At 35.8% G+C, this 21,009-nt stretch overlaps 2 protein-coding genes across 2 annotated transcripts; both read left to right on the top strand.

Moving 5' to 3' along the window:
* The first annotated feature begins 701 nt into the window (after positions 1-701).
* LOC136799270 (phosphatidylserine synthase 1-like) lies at positions 702-15,133 on the top strand. The gene is made up of 13 exons (XM_067055965.1): positions 702-955; positions 8,159-8,253; positions 8,403-8,447; positions 8,720-8,838; positions 9,138-9,287; positions 9,543-9,694; positions 10,109-10,168; positions 10,340-10,421; positions 10,981-11,093; positions 11,522-11,587; positions 13,725-13,875; positions 14,151-14,334; positions 14,790-15,133. The coding sequence occupies exons 1-12, from the start codon at positions 735-737 to the stop codon at positions 14,319-14,321; spliced, it is 1,425 nt and encodes a 474-aa protein (XP_066912066.1). The 5' UTR covers positions 702-734; the 3' UTR covers positions 14,322-14,334; positions 14,790-15,133.
* A 973-nt stretch (positions 15,134-16,106) lies between these two features.
* LOC136799269 (tudor domain-containing protein 3-like) lies at positions 16,107-20,998 on the top strand. Its single transcript, XM_067055964.1, has 5 exons — positions 16,107-16,316; positions 16,663-16,875; positions 17,185-17,305; positions 17,785-17,912; positions 18,314-20,998. The coding sequence occupies exons 1-5, from the start codon at positions 16,145-16,147 to the stop codon at positions 20,671-20,673; spliced, it is 2,994 nt and encodes a 997-aa protein (XP_066912065.1). The 5' UTR covers positions 16,107-16,144; the 3' UTR covers positions 20,674-20,998.
* The last annotated feature ends 11 nt before the right edge of the window (positions 20,999-21,009 follow it).

Here is a 21,009-nt window from a genome sequence, read left to right as displayed (position 1 = left end):
GAAATACCGAAAAGAATAATTTTGTTATTTTCCAAATTCCGTCGATTTTCGTCGTAATACCGAAAAACTGTACGCCCCACGTACAAAACCGCAGGTAGTACAGGTAGTACAGGTATCAGAGGCCAAGTTTTCAAAGAGAAAATATAGCACGAATACGTTAGTGGATGCATAACAGCAGCCTAACTTATGCCATAAGTTATGCCATAAGAGTTATGGTCTAGCTCTAGGTTGTGGGAGGCGTACGGTTTTTCGGAATTGCAGAAATCGACCCTTTTTTCTTCGGAATTTCGGAAATCAGGAAAAGTTCCTTCAGCTTTTCGGAATTCTGAAATTGTTTTGGTGTTTTGGTATCAGGAATCCATGAATTTTTTCTTCGAAATTTCGGTATTGTAAAGTTTTTATCCCCTTTTTTATTTTCGGAATTCATACATGAAAAATCAAATTTGTTGAAAAATTAGTCAGAACAAGGAAAAATACCCAAAAGAATCGCTATCGGAATTGCAAGTATTTTTTTACCGGAATCTCGGAAATTCTGGCAAAATTATTCGGTATTTCGGAAATCGCACACCCCGTATGCCCCCCTGCCTAGGTTGGAATATGGAAAGAACACGGCGTGGGGAGGTAGCGGTAGTCAGTAGTGATTTCCTGTTATCTCCATGATATAAAGATACCTCCCTAGTGTCAAAGATCGAGTTCAAAAAATTCCGCGAAAGCGCGCACACTCCATTTTCAAGATGGCGGATTACGAGGAGGGTGAAAGTGCATTTTATCGCTCAAAATCAAGAAGAAAAAGAACCCATAGTTATGGTTCAATGACAACTTCATGCGACGAAAATGATGACGATCCTTCAGAACAGAAAGTTGGTGATATTACCATCACATTTTTCTACAAACCAAGAACTTTGACAGCCCTAGCACTATGCATAATTGCTATGTTGTATTTTGCTTTTGTAAGGTAAATATTTTTTAATATCCAGACGGTCACGTTGTCAATACAATAGAACGAATCGAACCCCAAATTAATTGAACACAATCAACGCAATCAAATAATTGTGATTCGATTGTCGAACGCAATCAAATCGCAATAGACCTTTTCGAATTGCTGTGGTGCGTGAGATTTCATTCATTACATTTTGGAAAATATGCAAAACCTATTTAAAAAGAAAGTATCAATATAAAACTTACATGCATAATTGGCATTATACCGTGAAGTCGGGTAACTTGCATCAGTGGAGGGAAACTTGCATACCCTTCACAAATGAATGGCTTGTCTGGTTATCAACGACCCTCGACATGGCCCGAGAATTCTCGGGCCAAAACTTTTATTGGAATTCGCGTAAAGCCCGAGTATGGCCCGAGCTGGCCCGAGAATTCTCGGGCCGTGTTCGGGCCACACACGGGCCACACTCGGGCCAATTTTTGAAAACATGATTTAAACAGGCGTGTAATTTCAGGACTGAATTTTTTAAACATTTTCTTTGAGAAAAACTTGGTTTCTCTTAATTAGGGGTCACTCACATATCGATTCTTCCCACGACTAACGTCAAATTGACGCGAAGGGGTGGGTGGGTTAGAGTCTTTGACGCTAAGAAATTTCACCAGAAATATCGATTTTTAATACCTTTTATTCCGTGACAAATGTTACTTTCCATATTTCTTTTCCTCCTTTTACATACCTAAATATTCGTTCACTTCGCCATTTTACAGAAATTTTAACCAAAACAAACGGCCCGATGTTTATGTCTAATTTCCTTTTGTTCAGACGGTCCGCACGGCCCTTGAATTTCGCCGATGGTCGGTCTTTTTTTGTGAAATACGGCTTTTCTGTTGATTATGACTATGGAGATAATTAACTCCGGCAACTTTCCGAAAAAAGTTTAGAAATTATCTCCATTATTTTCAAAATGTAAACTGCCTGAGCAAACCGTAGCGAAAATAAAGATGGCTGACGAAACAACGATGAAAGTGAAGCAGAAAATTTAGAGTTTCATCGATTTTTGATAATTTTTTAACTTTGACGTTAAGAGGTGGGGGTGGGGGGGTTTTCAAATTAGCGTCAATTTGACGTTAGTCGTGGGAAGAATCGATATGTGAGTGACCCCTTATATTAAATATATGAATGTTGTAAATTCATATATATTAAATGTCTTATTTGGTATGAAAACATAGTTATAAATATGGCCGATGAAATTTATATATGAGTTTACCGTCGGCCGCCCGCATCTCTAAAAAGCACCCGCATGAAAATTTCATTATTTTCAAAATTCATAAATTTTTCATTATTTCCATATTTCTTTACAACTACAACCTCTATCTTTGTTAAAATCGTCTCTACGCATGTTTACACGGGTAAACAAAGAAGATTTATTACAGAAAATGCTGCCGCCCTCAATCCTACAACTGCAGTGGGCGTCCCGCCCATATATCTGCCAAACCGCCCTGACCGCCATTTTAGTTTTTTGCAAAATCTAGCGCCACTGTAGCAATCGATCTTTATTTTTCGTTCGCAAAAGATGCGAAGGGTTGAAGCGAAGCAAAATTTTTTATTTTGAGAGAGCATGATTGGCAGAAATGGTGGATAAGGTGCTGTTGGGAAAATAATGAATAATGAATAATGAAATCATGCCGCATCTATTTTTGGGTAAGTTCACGACGGTAAGCTCATATGTAAATTTCATCGGCCTATACTTAGGGTGGAAATATTTGCTAGTAAACTGCTCCTGGTTTTAAACTGAAGCGTGTCCACGGGAAGCTCGTAAAGTTTTTTTGAGCGATATATAAACAAAACAGACGAATCTTATTTTGTACTATTTTGTTTGTCTGGACATGCTGAATCAATTTAACATTTAACATGGCCCGAACATGGCCCGAATGACTCGGGTCATGTTCGGGCCAAAAGAATTGATAGGGTCTCTCGGCCCGAACATGGCCCGAAGAGGCTCGAGAATTCTCGGGCCATGTCGAGGGTCGTGGTTATCATTAAATACAAGGTTAACCTTTCCAGCGCGCAACATTTTTATATCTTCAGCCCGTCTGCGCGCAACGTTTTTTGATGAAAATGCAATTTTCACGATAACCGTTATAACTTTTAGAAAAATTAACTTCAGAAAAAAACCCTTATATTTTTGGAAAGCCCTACCTTTCCCCTTTCTAAATATGTTTAACTGAGTACTTCAAACAATTTTGGACAGAAATTATGAAGCCAGACAAAAGGTATATGAAAAAACAATGTCACGAAAAAGTCATTTTTTGGTGCAAAACTTCAAAAAATTATAGAGAACTGAAAAATTGATAAAAACACTTACTTTTTTCTTTAGAAGGTTTCTTTATAGTTAGGTAATACAATTCCATACTTTTGAAAAGCCAAATAAAACTCTAAAACACTTTTATAAACCCTTACTTTCATAGCTAACTTTCTGCCTCCTCCAGTTTCACAAAATCACGCAACATAGCTTGGTCTACCATTTCTATTTTTGAAAAATGTTGCGTCATACCAAAACAAACCCCGATTGTTTCTTATCGGAAATTTCACGCTGATTCCGATTTTTTAATCGGATTTACCGTACCTCCGACGGTTGGGGCGTAATCCGACCAAATATAAAGGTCACCTTAAAAACGTATCAGATACGTCTTTCGGAACGTATGGCGAACGTATCAGATACGTCTTTCGGAACGTATGGCGAACGTATCAGATACGTCTTTCGGGGCGGAAAGGTTAAATACGACCCACGGCTTGATTAATACTTTTTAAAAATGGCCCGCGCGTAGGACCAGTCAGGACCTCTTTGGTCTTTTTTAACATTAGTTCGGATAGAATAAAAACATACCTAATCCAACACAACCAAACCTTCTGTCTTGCGTTTACTCTTTCCTTCCCAACAACTTTCGTTTTTGTTTATGTAGGTTTTAAAATCCACAAGTAATGAACCTCTTATAGCTTTATCTGAATAAATCTGGTTGAAAACCTTTTGTCAGGTTTCATTCCGTACGTTTTTTATCCACGTTGTGAACCGGTTTCCCCAATTTCCCGATAATTAAAAATTGGAACTTTCCCGTGGGCGCGATTGGGCGTACCGCCATCGCGAAATATTTTTCGTGAAAATTTACCGTATTCTAATGCTAATATAATCTAGATAGGAAACAAATATTAAATTTGATCTTTTTTTTCTCGTATTTCTAAATTTCAAGATAAAAAGAACTATCTACGAATTATTATTATTAACGGGCGTTGAATCGACATTGACATATTTAATGATGTCATAATCAATACCGTGCATATTTTGTCAGCGCTGTGCATATTTTGTCAGCGCGGTGAATATTTTGTCAACATCCTTTTCATTGGATAAATACCACTAAAATATACAAGATAAGTAAACATAAATTTATCACCCGCGAGCACGGCTTAGCTATGTGCACCTCTCTTATTCATTATCTAAGAATTGAAGCGGGCAAAGATTACCGCGCGGCTGATAGCGGACGAAGGTTTTTTTGAAGATATTTTCAGTTATAATCCAAGGTAGAACAAACTAAACATAGAAAGGGAGTATTTTTTAGTGCTATATACGATGATCGGTATTTTTTTTGAATTCTATGTTTAGATTTTTCTACCCAGCCCCGTTGCTATGTACGCGCGCCCTGTTGCTAAGACCTTTGCTTGAGATCGAAAGCGAAACCAAGATTATTTAGCGCACACTGCCGTTTGCGTAATATCGATAAAGTGAAATGAGGTCCTGACTGCGTAGGACCCAATATTTATATTTTAAATTCCTGATTTTAGCAAACAAATTTAAAAATCTTCATCTTTATTCAAATATATATTGTTTAATACTTTTTAAAAATGGCCCGCAGGTAGGACCCAATATTTATATTTTAAATTCCTGATTTTAGCAAACAAATTCAAAAATCTTCATCTTTATTCAAATATATATTGTTCAAATATAAAAGTTAATCATCTATTTTCCAATTAAGTTAAGAAAATTATTAAAAAGAATGATTTGAATCTTACATAATATGGTCTTCTTTTTATTCTTCATCCCGTTCCCTTTTCTCGTGGTCTTCTCCTATTCGAAGCAGAATTTTTCTGGATCGTTTTTTGTACTGTTATACAACTTTAAATTTGTCTAATGAAAATATTTAACAATGGATGATGATAAACCAGGAAAGGTAATTAAAATTAAATTCTACTATTCCTATGAATGGCCCGAATATGGTCTGAACAAAATGTTCAGGCCGATTCAATAATACTTTTTTGTGGCCCGAGCATGGTCCGAACAGGCCCAAACATGTTCGGGCCATGCCGTGGGTCGTGGTTAAATCAAACAAAATGGTAGAGTAGAGCTGCGAGCGGAGCTGCGTAGTTCATTTGTTTTGAAATTTTGCTGCTTTGAGTGGTCATTTGATGGCTACGCAAGTTTCCTTCCACTGATGCAAGTTACCCGACTTCACGGTATTGAAGTGTAATCTTGTAGAAGAAAGATTAGGGGTCACTCACATATCACGCGTGTTCCAAAAGACAAAACAATGGAAATGCGTCAATCCATTCAGCTGACCAAAATGACACAAAAATGACAAAATGACCTGTCAAGACATTCTAATATCTTTTTGTTTGGTAAAGCAACCAATTTCAAATAAAAAGTATCTTGACAAGGAATAAATAAGCTTTTCATATAGCCAAACAGAATTACCATAGCTTTTACCAAAAATAATATATCAAAGATTCAATTTCAGCCATTTTCAGCCAAATCCAACTTTTGTTCTTGCCAGTGTAGCTGGAACCTCGATATTCCAGGATTAGAAAAAGCTATACCTGTTATCTTTTTTCTTTAAAGAATCAACAAGCCCTGAACAAGCCATCAACATCAATAAATTACACACATTTACTCAGAGAAACTTTTGAAATTATCTGCCATTATGACTTTCTTGAAGCCGTTCCGAAATGAACCAATCCGGTTATGAATCAGAATTCCTATGGGAGTTCTTTTCCGATATTTGTAAAAAAGCTAAGTCGGCAAATAAACTTTTCCCGGGGGTTTGAAGAAACAAAGAAACACAGAACTGCTGTCATTTGTTTTTTATTTAACCAGATATTTAAATTTGGGCTCAAAAATATTTAAATAAATAAGTTGATAATATTCAATATACTATTTGTATCTATCAGAAAATAAACACTTACAGAACGACATCGTTTATCATTTGGAATACCCTCGTATTTGGACCATTCTATCGTGGGCGCAAAAAGGGCGGAAACTAAGTAGCACCCTCAGTGCAAGATTGCTGCCTCATCTTTATTCGCCCGCGCGAGAATGCGAGCTAATCATTTTTTTCTCGCGCGCTCAAGGGGAAAAGGAAAGTGATAGATATTCTTTGAAGGAAAAACGTCAGAAACAAACCCAAAGACCAAAAGATGTATTTTGTTGTTGACAATCGATCCTGTGAAGATGAAAAAATATAACCCCTGGTTATATCTTTGTATTCTTATCCTATAAATATAACGGAACGGCCATTCTACGGAAATTGCTGTCACGTGACTTTTTTCTACCGCGTGATACAAATCGCGATTTTTCATTGGATGTTGAAAATTTATACAAAATGGCGAAAGGACGTTTTTTTGATGTTTATGATTATTAAAAGAATTCAGTTGATTTTAAGGTTTTAATTATTTCTTTTTCTTTTGCCATGTGCACTAAAAGATTCTACAATGTTTGGGGAACTCAAATATCCAAAAGTTTTTCTCTTTTTCATGGAAAAATGAGCTATAAAGGCAATTTCTTTGCTTAAGGTTTGTTTTTTCTTCGTGAATTTTCATTTTCATATTTTATAATATTTTATCAATTATCTTGGGATTTTCAGGGTTTATTCTAGAACTGTTTGGGAGTAGAGAGCTTTTTACAGATCTTAATAAAAAAGGTTTATAATTCTTTAGATATAGTCAAAAGTTTAGACATTGGTAAAACTTATTTCTCCGATCGAACATTGACACACGCATTTCAAAATTAGACACGCGTGTTGGGTGGGGGGGAGGTGCTGTAACCTCCACCAATCAGGGCCTGCGCCACGATTTTGAAAGTGAGGGTGCCAACAAAAATATAGTGACTAAGGAGGCGCAACTATGGTTTGGGCCCTGCCAATATGTCCAGGGCTAAGCTCTGGTGGGGGGGTTCAGGGGGCGAAGCGTTGACTTGCATCAATATCTTATATCTGTTCCTTACACCAATAAGCCAAAAGTAATTACTGCCTCATCTCAAACTTTATTTTACTAAAATTTCCACATCAGAAATTTTTAAACTATCTGCCATTATGACTTTCTTGAAGCCAATCTGAAATTAATTCCTTATGGAGTTCTTTTCAGAGATTTGTAAAATAGCTAAGTTGGCAAAAAAACTTTCCCCAGTGGTTTGAGGAAAAAGCAGAAAAAACTGGCGTCATTTGTTATTTATTAGCAATATATTTAAATTTGTGCTGTCAGTCACATGCTTAAAATGTTTGTGCAAGGCACTGAGAGGCCACATTTGCCAAAAAGAAGGGCCATGTGAAATGCAGGAGTCTTATTGGTAGAAATATGATAACAGTTCGCAAAGAAGTGTCAGAAAGCAATCAGTAGAAGAGACCACTTTTGTTTTTGCAGGTTTTTGTTGTAGATATCAATATAAACTTCTCACAGGGATTACTTGTCAATAACTTAGAGTAGCTTTCTAAAGATTGCCGGAACAGCGGAGAATTGCTGGAAAAACAGTTTTTCTGGAGTTTCTTGAGCTGTTCTTTATATTTTTCATCACCAATAACGTCCCTCTTAACAAAATAGATAAAGGTACTTGTAATAATTAAAAGTGTCTGAAACAGATTTCTGTCTCATCAAAGTACAAAAAGAGGCTTTTCTTTCTCTGCAATCTAAATAGCTCAAATATGCTGAGTAAATTTAAAAAAAAGATTTGTGCTATGATCTTAGAGATGGGATTGTTGGGATTGCTATGAAAAGACGTTTCCTTTTGATGAAAATTGATTCCCAATCATTGATTCCAACTTTCTTTTTTTCATATCTATAAACAACATTAGACCAGCTTACAACACATTCTATTCTATACAGTTGCCACATTTTGCATTGAATAAACACGGGGATGCAAAAATAGTCTGTATTGAGCAAGAATTTTTCTTTTCATAGAGATGCAGAACACAATCAGCATGATAATTTCTGGCATGGATGTCTTGGAGCATTGGCTTTATTTCTTGTCATTTGTCTTTTGATTTGCCCAAATGGTATGTTGGATTTTTTTTGATAAAACAGAGAACAAAGTGTTGTTTTTGTATTAGAATCCAACTTGTTCCTTCATAATAGTTATAGCTGTATTTTTTTTCAATACATAATGCAATTTGATTACCACTTCCACTTTATTAACTATTTTCAGGACCTTTCATTCGTCCACATCCTGCAATATGGCGTCTTGTTTTTGGTATGTTTTGTTCATAAATTTTCTCTACTTGAAATTAAATAACCAGCCATTCTTGAAAGGCTAATTTTAATGTTTAGATTTGTTCACCCTGCCTAGGGTGCAATCACAATGGTTATGCAAGAAAATAACAGCTAACCTTCGCTTCAATGATAAATCTTTAATATGAGGGATCTAAACTGAAACAGTAAACAAATGCCTGTGATTTATTATCCCACAGAATTTTCTTAGGCAGAAAGAAACTTACCAACAATGGCTCTACTTTGTCATTTTAGGTATAAGTGTGGTGTATGCTATGTTCCTTGCATTTCTTCTGTTCCAAAGTTATAAAGATTTTCTGACCATTCTTCAATATTTTGATCCAAATCTGAAAGGTGCTGAGCCTGATACAGAGGTAAGTAAAAATGTTTTCAGAAGAAATAATGTTCAGCGAAACTCAACCTTAATAAAGAGCAATCTTCAATTGATCTTTTGCTTGTCATTTATTAACATCATAAACAACAACAACAATCTTCAAGGTCATATAGTATTCACCTAGTTATATTTATGCAATGTTTTGAGATAATTATATAAGGCAACAAAGAATCACTTGGACAAAACCTTCTCAAGCCCAGTTGAGCTAAGACTGTCCCTTCTGACATGGAAGGTGGTACCTGCATACATTATTTTTAATTACAAAGTTGCCTCCTTCAGGTTTATTCAGATGACTGCTCATGGTCCGTGTTTGTTTCACGATTGGATATCTTTTGTGTGGCTCACTTCCTTGGATTCACTGTCAAAGCCATTATGTTGAGAAATGCACATTTGCTCTGGCTCATGAGTATCACTTGGGAATTTACAGAGGTATTTCAATATTGAGCTTTCTGGTTTTTATAGGTTTCACAAGGAAACCTATTAAGGCTGATTGTTAAAGGGTTCCATCTCTTTTGAAATTTTTAAAAGTTCAATTTAAAATTCTGTTCAAGTTATGTTTTTAAAATCAGCTTAGGTAGTCTACTTGCGCAACTCAATATCCTCTCTTTCTTTTTCATAAATGGTTGCTGTATTTCCATTATTAGTTTAAATTTAAAGAGGAATTCTTTTTGTTTATATTTACAGATTGCATTTTCTCACTTGCTGGAAAATTTCAAAGAATGTTGGTGGGATTCTCTTATTTTGGATATTTTGTTATGTAATGGTCTTGGAATACATTTTGGTTTGTTTATCTGTAAAAAGTTGGAAATGAGAACATATTACTGGGAAAGTATCAAGTATGGAGAGTTATATTTTAGAGACTCTTTTGAAATTCCTCTTTCAGGAAATTTAGCGAGGTTAAGCACGGGTTTACTTTGACCGTAAAGTGCAATACCGTACATAACTTGCCAAAGTAAACCATGCAAGTGAAATCTTATGTACAGGCCTACGGTATCGTACTTTGCGGTCAAAATAAACCAGTGCTTTACCTTGCTATTATTTGTTCCACACCTTTGTCTTTTTGAGAAATTTTTCTTTGTTTCCTGTGGATCAGCATGCTTTACCATTAATTTTAATTCAGGCACTGGCAAAACTAATATAATTTTTATAAGATTCTTTGATAGGATAACTGCAAAGGAGTATTGAAGATGGAGCAAGGGCACATAGAGATGGGGTCAAACTTTTAATATTTTTTTTGAAAAAAACTTCAGAGATCTCCATGGTGCATCAAAGAAATTCAGAAGAGCTGTCATGCAGTTTACACCAGTCAGGTTAGTTAAACTTATTTTTTTTGGGTATATACCCATCTTGCAAAAGGTATAACACAAAAAAAACTAGACATGCATTGAACAAGATATTTTGTCTCTAGGGGCTAGTTACATTTGAAAATAAAAAGATTTATTAAGAAATAATTTTGAAAATGTACTTTCCTAACTTTTAAGCTGGACATCAGTTCAATGGTTCAATCCTAAAGATGTGAAGTCAAGATTCTTAGCTCTCTGTCTTTTGGTTCTGATGTGGCAGGTTAGAGAGACAAATATTTATTTTAGAGGGAGATTTAAACTTGTGTGGATCTTTTACTTGAGGGAAAAAATGCTCATGTTGTTTTATTTTAGTAATCTAAGGTTCTAAAGTTTGGCAGCTTCGTGATATAAAAATTGTTGGTAAAGTAAAGTGATGAAAAGTATGTGCCTAATAACTGAACATTTTAACTGCATTTTCTCTACGTCAAAATCTTTACAAGACAAACGGCATAACATATTGTTGACCTGCACCGTTACGTTGACAGCGACGATATTATGTCTTTTCAGGACGTCGTCTTGTTTAAGAAACATGAATGTCGGGTTTTAAGTCACAGTTAATTTGACGTATGTTCATGAAACCGACGATTTTGTTCACCCATTATTGCAAAGGTGCCTAAAGTTTGTTATCTGGAAGAAAAAATTTTCGATCAAGGTTAGATAAGTCACATTAAAAAGATTAAGACTAATGATAAATGTTTCTAATCTGGAGTTTAGATTAATTGTGGTCCATTTATTGCCAATCCAAGCAATGATACTTAAAATCCCTTGATCTCTTATAGGTTGCTGAGTTAAACACGTTCTTTTTGAAGCATATTTTTGCCATTCCAACACACCACTGGTTGAATGTGGCACGTATTGTTTTGATTAGTCTTATCACTATGCCAACCACCAGGTAAAAATATATTGTACCAATCTTCTTGTGTATCAGGCCATTTTTCATGCCCTTTAAACGTCCAGTTATCGGACGCTGCCCCTCTTGAAATTACTAAAATATTGATAAAAACAGCTTTTTTAGTGGAAAAAGTGCCCTTTTTGGCCACCAATGGTCGCTGTCGCGACTTTCTAAAATATGGGCTGTGTATAGCTCAAATTTATCCAGTTGTCAAACTTTTTATCAATAATTGCATTTATAAAGAAGCTTAAAAAATGCTGCTATTGTATTTTGCCTATTAAGTTTTGATAGGTTCTTTATTTCGTAAGGACAAGATACAGTCATTTTCGGCTGATGTGCTTTTGATGATGTAGCTTTGAGAAGCCTGAAATATTTCAAAACTTTCTTTGAAAGCTTCAAAAAAAGTCTTCTGCTTTATTGTTTTCCAGGCAATATTATTTATATTCAACTGATACAAGATGTAAGAGGTTGGGAACCCAAGCTTGGGTTTTTGTGTAAGTTTATACTCTCATAATGTAAGCATATCAAGTTCTTTATCAATCTGATACTGATATTTTCTAAGGGACAATTGACAATTGACAATTCCTCACAGACGATTGCCCCTGGGTGATCAACCCCTAGGAAAAAATTCCAGGCTCAACAAAATGTTAATTGAATCGTATAAAAAAGACCGTGTCAATTTTTGATAAAACTCAGTCTGTTCACATTTTTTATATTTCTTCCTAATATGACTTTTAACGTAACAGAATGACAAACAAATCAAATTTCCTTGACTGATCAAAGTTTTTGTTTTTCAGCAAACGCTTAATCAACTTTTTGGTTTGATTTGAACCAACGTTTTAAAGTTTCTCCCTGGTAATTGTTCCTGAGAGGGAATTGTCCAGAGAACAATTATTTTGAGATTGACAGTCAATGAAAAATATTGAATATGGGCCAAATCAATGTTTTTTGACCTATTAGTAGTGATTGTCCTGTAGGGCAACTGTCCAGAGAACAATTATTTTGAGATTGACAGTCAATGAAAAATATTGAATATATGGGCCAAATCAATGTTTTTTGACCTATTAGTAGTGATTGTCTGCGCAGGGCAACTGTCCAGAGAACAATTATTTTGAGATTGACAGTCAATGTATGAAAAATATTGAATATGGGCCAAATCAATGTTTTTTGACCTATTAGTAGTGATTGTCTGCGCAGGGCAACTGGCCAGAGAACAATTATTTTGAGATTGACAGTCAATGAAAAATATTGAATATGGGCCAAATCAATGTTTTTTGACCTACTAGTAGTGACTGTCTGCGCAGGGCAACTGGCCAGAGAACAATTATTTTGAGATTGACAGTCAATGAAAAATATTGAATATGGGCCAAATCAATGTTTTTTGACCTATTAGTAGTAATTGTCTGCGCAGGGCAACTGTCCAGAGAACAATTATTTTGAGATTGACAGTCAATGAAAAATATTGAATATGGGCCAAATCAATGTTTTTTGACCTATTAGTAGTAATTGTCTGCGCAGGGCAACTGTCCAGAGAACAATTATTTTGAGATTGACAGTCAATGAAAAATATTGAATATGGGCCAAATCAATGTTTTTTGACCTGTTAGTGATTGTCCTGTAGGGTAACTGTCCAGAGAACAATTATTTTGAGATTGACAGTCAATGAAAAATATTGAATATGGGCCAAATCAATGTTTTTCTAACCTATTAGTAGTGATTGTCCTGTAGGGCAACTGTCCAGAGAACAATTATTTTGAGATTGAAAGTCAATGAAAAATATTGAATATGGGCCAAATCAATGTTTTTCTAACCTATTAGTAGTGATTGTCCTGTAGGGCAACTGTCCAGAGAACAATTATTTTGAGATTGACAGTCAATGAAAAATATTGAATATGGGCCAAATCAATGTTTTTTGACCTGTTAGTGATTGTCCTGTAGGGTAACTGTCCAGAGAACAATTATTTTGAGATTGACAGTCAATGAAAAATATTGAATATGGGCCAAATCAATGTTTTTCTAACCTATTAGTAGTGATTGTCCTGTAGGGCAACTGTCCAGAGAACAATTATTTTGAGATTGACAGTCAATGAAAAATATTGAATATGGGCCAAAATCAATGTTTTTTGACCTGTTAGTGATTGTCCTGTAGGGTAACTGTCCAGAGAACAATTATTTTGAGATTGACAGTCAATGAAAAATATTGAATATGGGCCAAATCAATGTTTTTCTAACCTATTAGTAGTGATTGTCCTGTAGGGTAACTGTCCAGAGAACAATTATTTTGAGATTGACAGTCAATGAAAAATATTGAATATGGGCCAAATCAATGTTTTTTTGACCAATTAGTAGTGGTTTTTCTGTGGGGCAATTGTCCTGTCAAGTATTGATATAGTCGTAGCTTTAGATTCATATTTATATCAAATATTTGATTCAGTGACATAAATCATTATGCAAAACTGTAGTACTTTAAAGCTACCAGACTAAAAAGCCACCCTGGGGATCAAGAGATTTAAGTTCATAACATTAGGTGTAGTGCTCCTAGGTCCAGACCAGAAAGAAATCTGATGTTTTTGTTTAAAAGTAATGACATATCATCTCATTAAAATGAATTTATCATAACTTTGCTTTTAGTTGTATTACTTGCTTGGAAGCCATTTTATGTATTCGTCATGCTCGAGAACTTTTTTCACAAACACAATACACATGGGTGGCTGCTTGGGTAGCAGTAGAAAGTTTCGCTTGCTTCATTCTGGTCTATGTTCTTATCATCTGGCGTGGAAAGGTATCAATTTCTCATCCCACAGTTGATCCCACTAAAATCTTATAAAGATGTATTTTCACCTTGTTTTTCATGAAACACAAAGCTTTTTTCAGTTTATTCCGCCTCATTCAAGTACCTTTACCAGTGAAAAAGAATTTAAACTCTACTGAAAGGTTCATAAAAAGTCAACCTGTATTAGTTGATAATTTAAAGTGCTGTTAGACTGATATTTGAGGTCATTTTCAGAAAAGGTTAGATGAATCAGCAAACAACATTGTTTTACTTTAAATTTCCAGAGAAAACTTACTGACGGCAAAGTACCATCTAGAGTACCATCACATCTACGTTTCAAAGAAATGGACGGTCAAGAGAACACTGATACAGATTCAGAAGACTATGCTGAAGATAAGAGAAGCTCATACTCAAGAAAGTCTTTGCGAACACGACGAAGGACAAAGAAAGAGTGATTAGCAAAACTGGGTAATGCTAAAATTGAGCAAGCTGATTGGTTGAAAGTGACGTATTGACTGATTTTACGTCACTTGCAACCAATCATCTATTGGGTCCGTGATGTAATGTCAGAAGACATTGTAGTGGTGCATATCATGAATTGTTAAATTGATAGAGATGTTTTTTATGCTTGTGAAATTTTTTAAGTATCGTTGTGGATTAACCTTTACCCGACAAACAAATCAAAGACTAGGCTTCTTTTGGAACATTAAAATTAAAGTCATCAAGTTGGTACCAATTTTAGGGGTTGTAGTGTCTATTTGTTTCAAATGTCTGGTTTTGAGGGGTGCAATAGGAAATTGGAGACCTGACCTTTGTGTTGTGTGTCCACTGAAAAGGACTGGTGGGGTGGCTGGTCCTTATTTCAGTTTAATTTTGAGACTAATATCTTTTTATAACTAATTGAATGTTTTTATTCATTTCAGAGTCTACGAGAACATTTAGCTGATAGGTAATTTTCAAGATGATAGACAATTTATTACATATCACATATCACTAATGACACAATGTAATGCCAACTTTATTAAACATCAAGTTTTCAATTTTATTTATACCTCCTTATACAGATTATAGATAATTTATAATAGAAAATTGTTTGTTTTGTTTTTTGAAAATTATTTTCCAACATTTTTAATCTATTTTCAGGAGTGATGTAAAAAATCCCTAGAAAGATTTGATAATTTGGTAATTATAGCTAGGATACTGATAGGATACGTAACTTTACACAATTTACATATATATTTGAGGTTTTACCCCCAAATCTTTATAATTTATTTTATGATTTTTTCCTGGTATATAGTTTTGCCTAGGCTACGTCATATCTTCCTTCGTTTCGAGCGTAAAACTCCTACTCTTCGGGCTATGAGCACTGCTCTTGCTTTGAATATTGAAATTATCCAGATAAATCGCATGCGCACTGAGGTTTTAATGAAACAATAGAAGGTTTCGAAACCTAAGCCAATCAGCTGTGTTTAAACATTCTTTTATTTAAAATCTCTATTGATAAACATCTTTTGTGAATGTTGTCTATTATGTTTAAACCTATTAATAAGCAATTCCCGGTGGGGCCACTAGTGGCCGCCTATAGCAGTGCCTATAGACCAAGAGTAAGGCCTAAAAGCCTGGATCTGTCTATTGTGTAGACTAAGTTTTGCCCTCACGTTTATCAATATTATTGTTGTTATGATTTTTACTATAGTTTATATATTGTAAAATTAATTTTCTAATGCTTTTGCTGCCTCAAACTTTTTTTAGTTAGCCAGTATAGACACGTTTAGATCTCCTTTAAATCTCCTTCAATCTGTAACTTGTTTTCTGGTGAAGGAGGAACTTAAGTGTGCACTATTAATTTTTTTTCAATCATATGGAAAACATCTTCAAGGGATTTATATAATAACGCTCAAGTGGTTTCCACAAGAGTACACATTTAGAGCAAATGGAAAAAGGAATAACTCACGTTAGCGTAAACAAAAGTCTTAAGGCTGGTCTCCACTAGCACGCGCTGCGATCGCACCTTTTGTCTTTGACCACGAGCTCGGAAAAAAGTGGAATACATTTCAACTTTTTTCAACCGTTACGTCAAATCGCGCCAATGGAATTGTTTCATTTTTCTTTGATCAATAGCATGGAAGCTTTGCTCGAAAAAGTGCGATCGGAGCGCGCGCAAGTGGACAACGGCCTTTAAGCTAACGTAAAGTAATGAACCTTTTAAATCTTCATGTTTCGTTTCATTTATCGTTTCAGTACTGAATTATAAGAGTTAAACAAAAAAATCAATAAAATGTTGGAGAAGCTACGAGAACAAGGTTGGCACCTATCAGAAGAAGGTTACCAGAAATGTGTAGCAGCCACTGGGCAGAAAGAACCTTCATTATCTAAACTAACCACTACAGCTTTGGCAATGGATTTGAGACATATTGGGGACAAAATTCTTCCAGAGAACATCAATTCTGGTTAGTCCTGTCAATCCTAATCCTTAAAATGTTTAATAGTCGACTTGAGTACATTAAACCTTACCCTAATCCCTTCTAATGCAGTGGTTCTTAGGTGCTTGGTTGTATTGGAAACGAATCCTACTTACAACTACAGTCGACTCTCTCTAATTCGAACCTTTCTAATTCGAATCTCTATAATTCGAACTAGAGCATTGGTCCCTTCATTTGGATAATAGTGCAAATAATTCAAGTCTTCTTTCTAATTCGATGACAACTCGTAGTCTCTTGAATATCGAATTAGAGAGGTGACTGTAAGACAAAACTAGTGCCCTTTTTAGAGCTTTTCTCTTGTTGTTCTCCGCAGGTCAAGTCCCCTCAATCGAAGGTCCAATAGTGATGCAGATCCAGAAAATCAGGAATATTACCGCACCAACTATTAATCAAGATTCTCAAGGTTCGCCAAGAATGATCAAGTTGAACCTTACAGATGGCGTGGTTCATTGTGTGGCAGTCGAGTTTCAACAAATTGGTTGCCTGAAATTATCGATTGTTCCTGGAACTAAATTATGCCTGCAAGGTTTGTCTGGATTGTTTTTATGAATATTTAATGGACTTTGCTTTGATAAAAGTCCCGCCTCGAAGTTTTCCAACTTTTAGAAACATTGCTTTGGCTTTTTCTGTTTTTACAACCCTATAAATCCTGGAAAATTCTAAATATGTCATACTTCTAAAATACATTAGTTTTCTCCTTTGTTGAGTTAAAATTGGACAATGTTTGAGGGTATAATTATTTCAATTTTCTTTTTACACAATGCTGTTCTAGCCTAAGAAAGAGTTTTCACAGCTGCTACAGCTCTGATTAGCTTCTCGGTATTTGATTTTTCAGGTACAATTTCCTTATCACATGGAGTGTTGTTTTTGGAAGATCAGAATGTCAAAATGCTTGGTGGTGAAGTACAGAAGATGAAAGAGAAATGGAACGCATCTAATTCACTGAAAAAGACGACGTGAATTGTTTATTTCATTTGATTTTGATTTGATTTGTCTTTCCTCTCAAACTTTGGTATTCGAATGGAGATGAAGGAAAGCCCAAATAGCCCGGGATGAGCTGGAGTTTTTATAAGATACTTCACTAATTGGTCATTTGAAGTAATAGAGATGACGCGTTCTTTAGAAAAAGTAATGAAATTAACTTACCGACCAACCAAATCACATAAGAGCTTGTAAAAACTCCAGCTTGTCCAAATAGCACCTTGAATTGACCAGGATGGAAGATCTGTTAGAATCTTTTGATTAATTTGATTCTTATAACCAAGAACAACCATTTATGGTCAAAGGTTTCCAATGATGTTGTTCCATTTCTGAGCCAGGTGTCCCCTTGTAATGGACAGATTGTACTTTCAAAGACAGAGTGTCCATTTCTAAGACAAAAGTACGACTCGTAAAGTCATCAGTGGGCAAATCTTTCGTTTTGTTCTTCTCTTAGATCAAAGAAGACTTCTGACGCACCTCAATTTGTTGAGTTTGATCCCAATAAAAAAACCAAACGGAAAGGAGCTCCGAAGTATCAAGAAGAAATCACCACAAAAGATTATTCAAAACCTCCTCAATCAAGTACAATTTGATTGTTTTATTATTTGATAATCTCGATTAGAATAATGCCTTTAGCTACCTTAAGGGAACACTAATTTTTGCGGGAACTAATTTTCACTTTTCTCGCGTTTTTTAGGCAAAACCGCGAAAATTTGAACCTGCGAAAAACAGTATTTGCCAATTTTATCGAAAAATCCATAGTAAAATTAAAGAAATTTGTTCAAAAAAGGACAAAACCGCCAAAACTATTTCTCTTAAGGTAGCCTCCGTTATAGTTGTAGCTCAAAACAAATTTTCAAAATCGAGAGAGTAAAGGATTTCTGTTAGAGGAGTATTAAATTTTCATTTTAGAGATTGAATTTTCTTGAACGTTCTTCATTTGAAACTTGTATGGTTTGTGTAAATCTTCAATTCATTTTCAGATATAAGAAGCGAGGAACAACCAAGAACTGATAATTCAAAACAAAATCAAAACAAACCTTATTACAACGATCGACCGAATACTGGTCCACAAACAAAAAGCCAACAAGGAGATACAATTGGTCCACAGACAAAAGGGAAACAAAGTGATTCAGCAAAAGTGAACAAGTCCACCCAAAATTATAAGCAGAAGAATGATACGGATTCAAGAAAGTACGATAACAGTATTGGAAAATCTGGCGCTACTGCTCGCAAGGAGAAAGGAGATGCTCCACGTGATCAGCATCAGAAAAATCGTGATTTTGGCAAGAATTCACGTGATTTTGATCGAGATTCACGTGACAATAAGTCGACTGGAAACCGTAAAGATGAGAAACAAATACCCGCTCAACAACAACGACAACAACAGGCAGGGAACAAAAAACAGGACCAGAACGAATTTGAGAAGGTGACACAACAAGGAACATCAAAGGGAAAAACAGAAGATGGTAAAAGATTTGATCGTCGAAATGATTACAGTGACGAGTATCGTCTTAATGATCGCGGTGATCGGCGCAACCAACGTGAAGATAGCAAAGATTACCGCCGTAATGATAGGGAAGATATAAAAAGTGATCGGCAGAACCAACGAGAGGACAGAAAAGATTTTCGCCGTAATGAGAAGACAGATCGATCAAACCAACGAGAAGATAGCAAAGATAATCGCCGTAATAACAACCATGATATGAAAGGTGACCAGAGTCAGGATTACCGCCGTAATTATAGAGGAGATGCAAGAAGTGATCGTCGTAATCATCAACAAGATATTAAAGATTATCGCCGTGATAATTATGAAGACTCGAGGGACAGTCGGAAAGGTTATTACGAAGATAAGAAAGATACTCGCCGCAATGATCATGACGATAATAAATATCAACGTCGCGGTGAAAACCAAAAAATGGAAGGTAGCAAAAAACCGTATCGTGAAGATAAAAAAGAAAATGAGAAACAAGGCACAAATAAAGCCAAGGAAGAGGATAAAAAACGCCAAGATTACTCTAAGGAAAGCAAACAGGGCGCTTCTCAAGATATGAAGAAAGGTGAGCGTGGTCCTGGTCGCGATACAAAGAAGAAGATATACGAGGATGATAAAAGATACGATTCAAAGGACTTTAAGAAAGATCGGGAAGTTAGATATACGCAACAGGGAGATGTCAGAAACGCCAAGTCTGGCGAGTACTCCAAGGACAGCGACAGACGTTGGGGGTATCAAGGCGATAGCAGATACACGAGTTACGATGATCGCGACTCTAAGAAGGATCCTCAAGTTGGAAAGAAGTATGGTTATCGTAGCGATAGATACGACGATTACGACTACGAATATGGTTACGACGACAGAGATTATTCGGGCAACGACAAGAAATCGCGTCACGGCGACAAACAGTCAGGACATGGCAACAAACAAAGTTATCGCGACGATGCATACTATGACGACAGAGATTATTCGGGCAACGACAAAAAATCGGGTCACGGCAACAAGCAGTCAGGATATCGCAGCAAGCAAAATTATCGCGACGATACATACTATGACGATAGAGATTATTCGGGTAACGACAAGAAATCGGGTCACGGTGACAAGCAGTCAGGTCATGTCAGCAAGCAAAGTTATCGCGACGATAAATACTATGATGGTTTCGATGATGGGTATTACAATGACCGTGGTAGTAATAAAAGAAGTTATGAGCGCAAGGATAATCAAAAAGATAAAGGCGGCAGCAAGAGGGATGATCATCAGAGCGAGCGGAAACAAGACGTAAAGAAAGAATACCTTACTGGCAAACAAAGTGACTATCATGGGCAGAAACAACAACTAGATCACGACAACCGTGAATCTACTCATGGTAACGGAGGAAATACCAAACAATCAGATCCATTCTCTTCACAAGATCAACGAAACCAAAACGAAGCCGCGACAAACCACTTAACACAAATGCTGAAAACTAACTTAAACATCAACCAACCCAGCCCTCAACTACAATCCGCCCACCCACCACACATGCCTCCACCCGGCCTCACTGGCAACCCCCCGAATCCCTCAAACTACGGTCTAACTGCAGAACAACAAATGATGTTATCAATGCATTACCAATATATGATGAACCCAAACATCACTGGAGCAGATTCTTCAAACTATCCTCAACAACCACCAGGCTTCCAAATGAACCCCAACTTCATGCAACAACAGCAACAACAGCAACAACAGTTCATGATGTATCAACAACACTTTCCGAATCAACGACAACAAAACTTTCAACAAAATTCTGGCCAACATCAACAGAAATTCCCTCCTGGGTTTAATGAATATTCTCATCAAGGCCCGTGATTTTGAAATAGTCCTTTCTATGGTTTTTCATTATGTTTGAAATATTAGGAATCGTGTTCAATAATTTTTTTTCTCGTTGCAGATGAATTATCTACTCGATTTCTCCCGTCATGAGTTTTTCTCATTCTACCTGTATTTTTTTAATAAACCCTTTTTAGACACACAAGTCGATAAAGCTCTACTGTTTTCCTGATTTCTCTGTGCCTAAGAAGGAATTCTCATTTAGTAATTTTTGCACTTAAATATATTGAATTTTGTATTTTTTCTTGTTGACAGTTGCATTTATTGTATTCATAATTATTGAAAATATTGAAATAATCCTTTATCGTTTTCTTC

The sequence above is a fragment of the Clytia hemisphaerica genome, unplaced genomic scaffold (genome assembly GCF_902728285.1).
Source record: "Clytia hemisphaerica strain Z4C2 unplaced genomic scaffold, Clytia hemisphaerica genome assembly, whole genome shotgun sequence".
In the NCBI taxonomy this organism is placed as follows: Eukaryota; Metazoa; Cnidaria; class Hydrozoa; order Leptothecata; family Clytiidae; genus Clytia; species Clytia hemisphaerica.
Note: the sequence above shows the minus strand (reverse complement) of the source record. Positions and strands in the feature narration are given on the sequence as shown.

Coding starts and splice junctions, on each gene's coding strand:
- LOC136799270 (XM_067055965.1), top strand. CDS start 735: ATGGCGGATTACGAGGAGGGTGAAAGTGCATTTTATCGCTCAAAATCA. Junction 9,695..10,108: donor TATTACTGGGAAAGTATCAA/GTATGGAGAGTT, acceptor AAAAAACTTCAG/AGATCTCCATGGTGCATCAA. Junction 11,094..11,521: donor ATCACTATGCCAACCACCAG/GTAAAAATATAT, acceptor ATTGTTTTCCAG/GCAATATTATTTATATTCAA.
- LOC136799269 (XM_067055964.1), top strand. CDS start 16,145: ATGTTGGAGAAGCTACGAGAACAAGGTTGGCACCTATCAGAAGAAGGT. Junction 16,876..17,184: donor AACTAAATTATGCCTGCAAG/GTTTGTCTGGAT, acceptor TTGATTTTTCAG/GTACAATTTCCTTATCACAT. Junction 17,913..18,313: donor TTCAAAACCTCCTCAATCAA/GTACAATTTGAT, acceptor ATTCATTTTCAG/ATATAAGAAGCGAGGAACAA.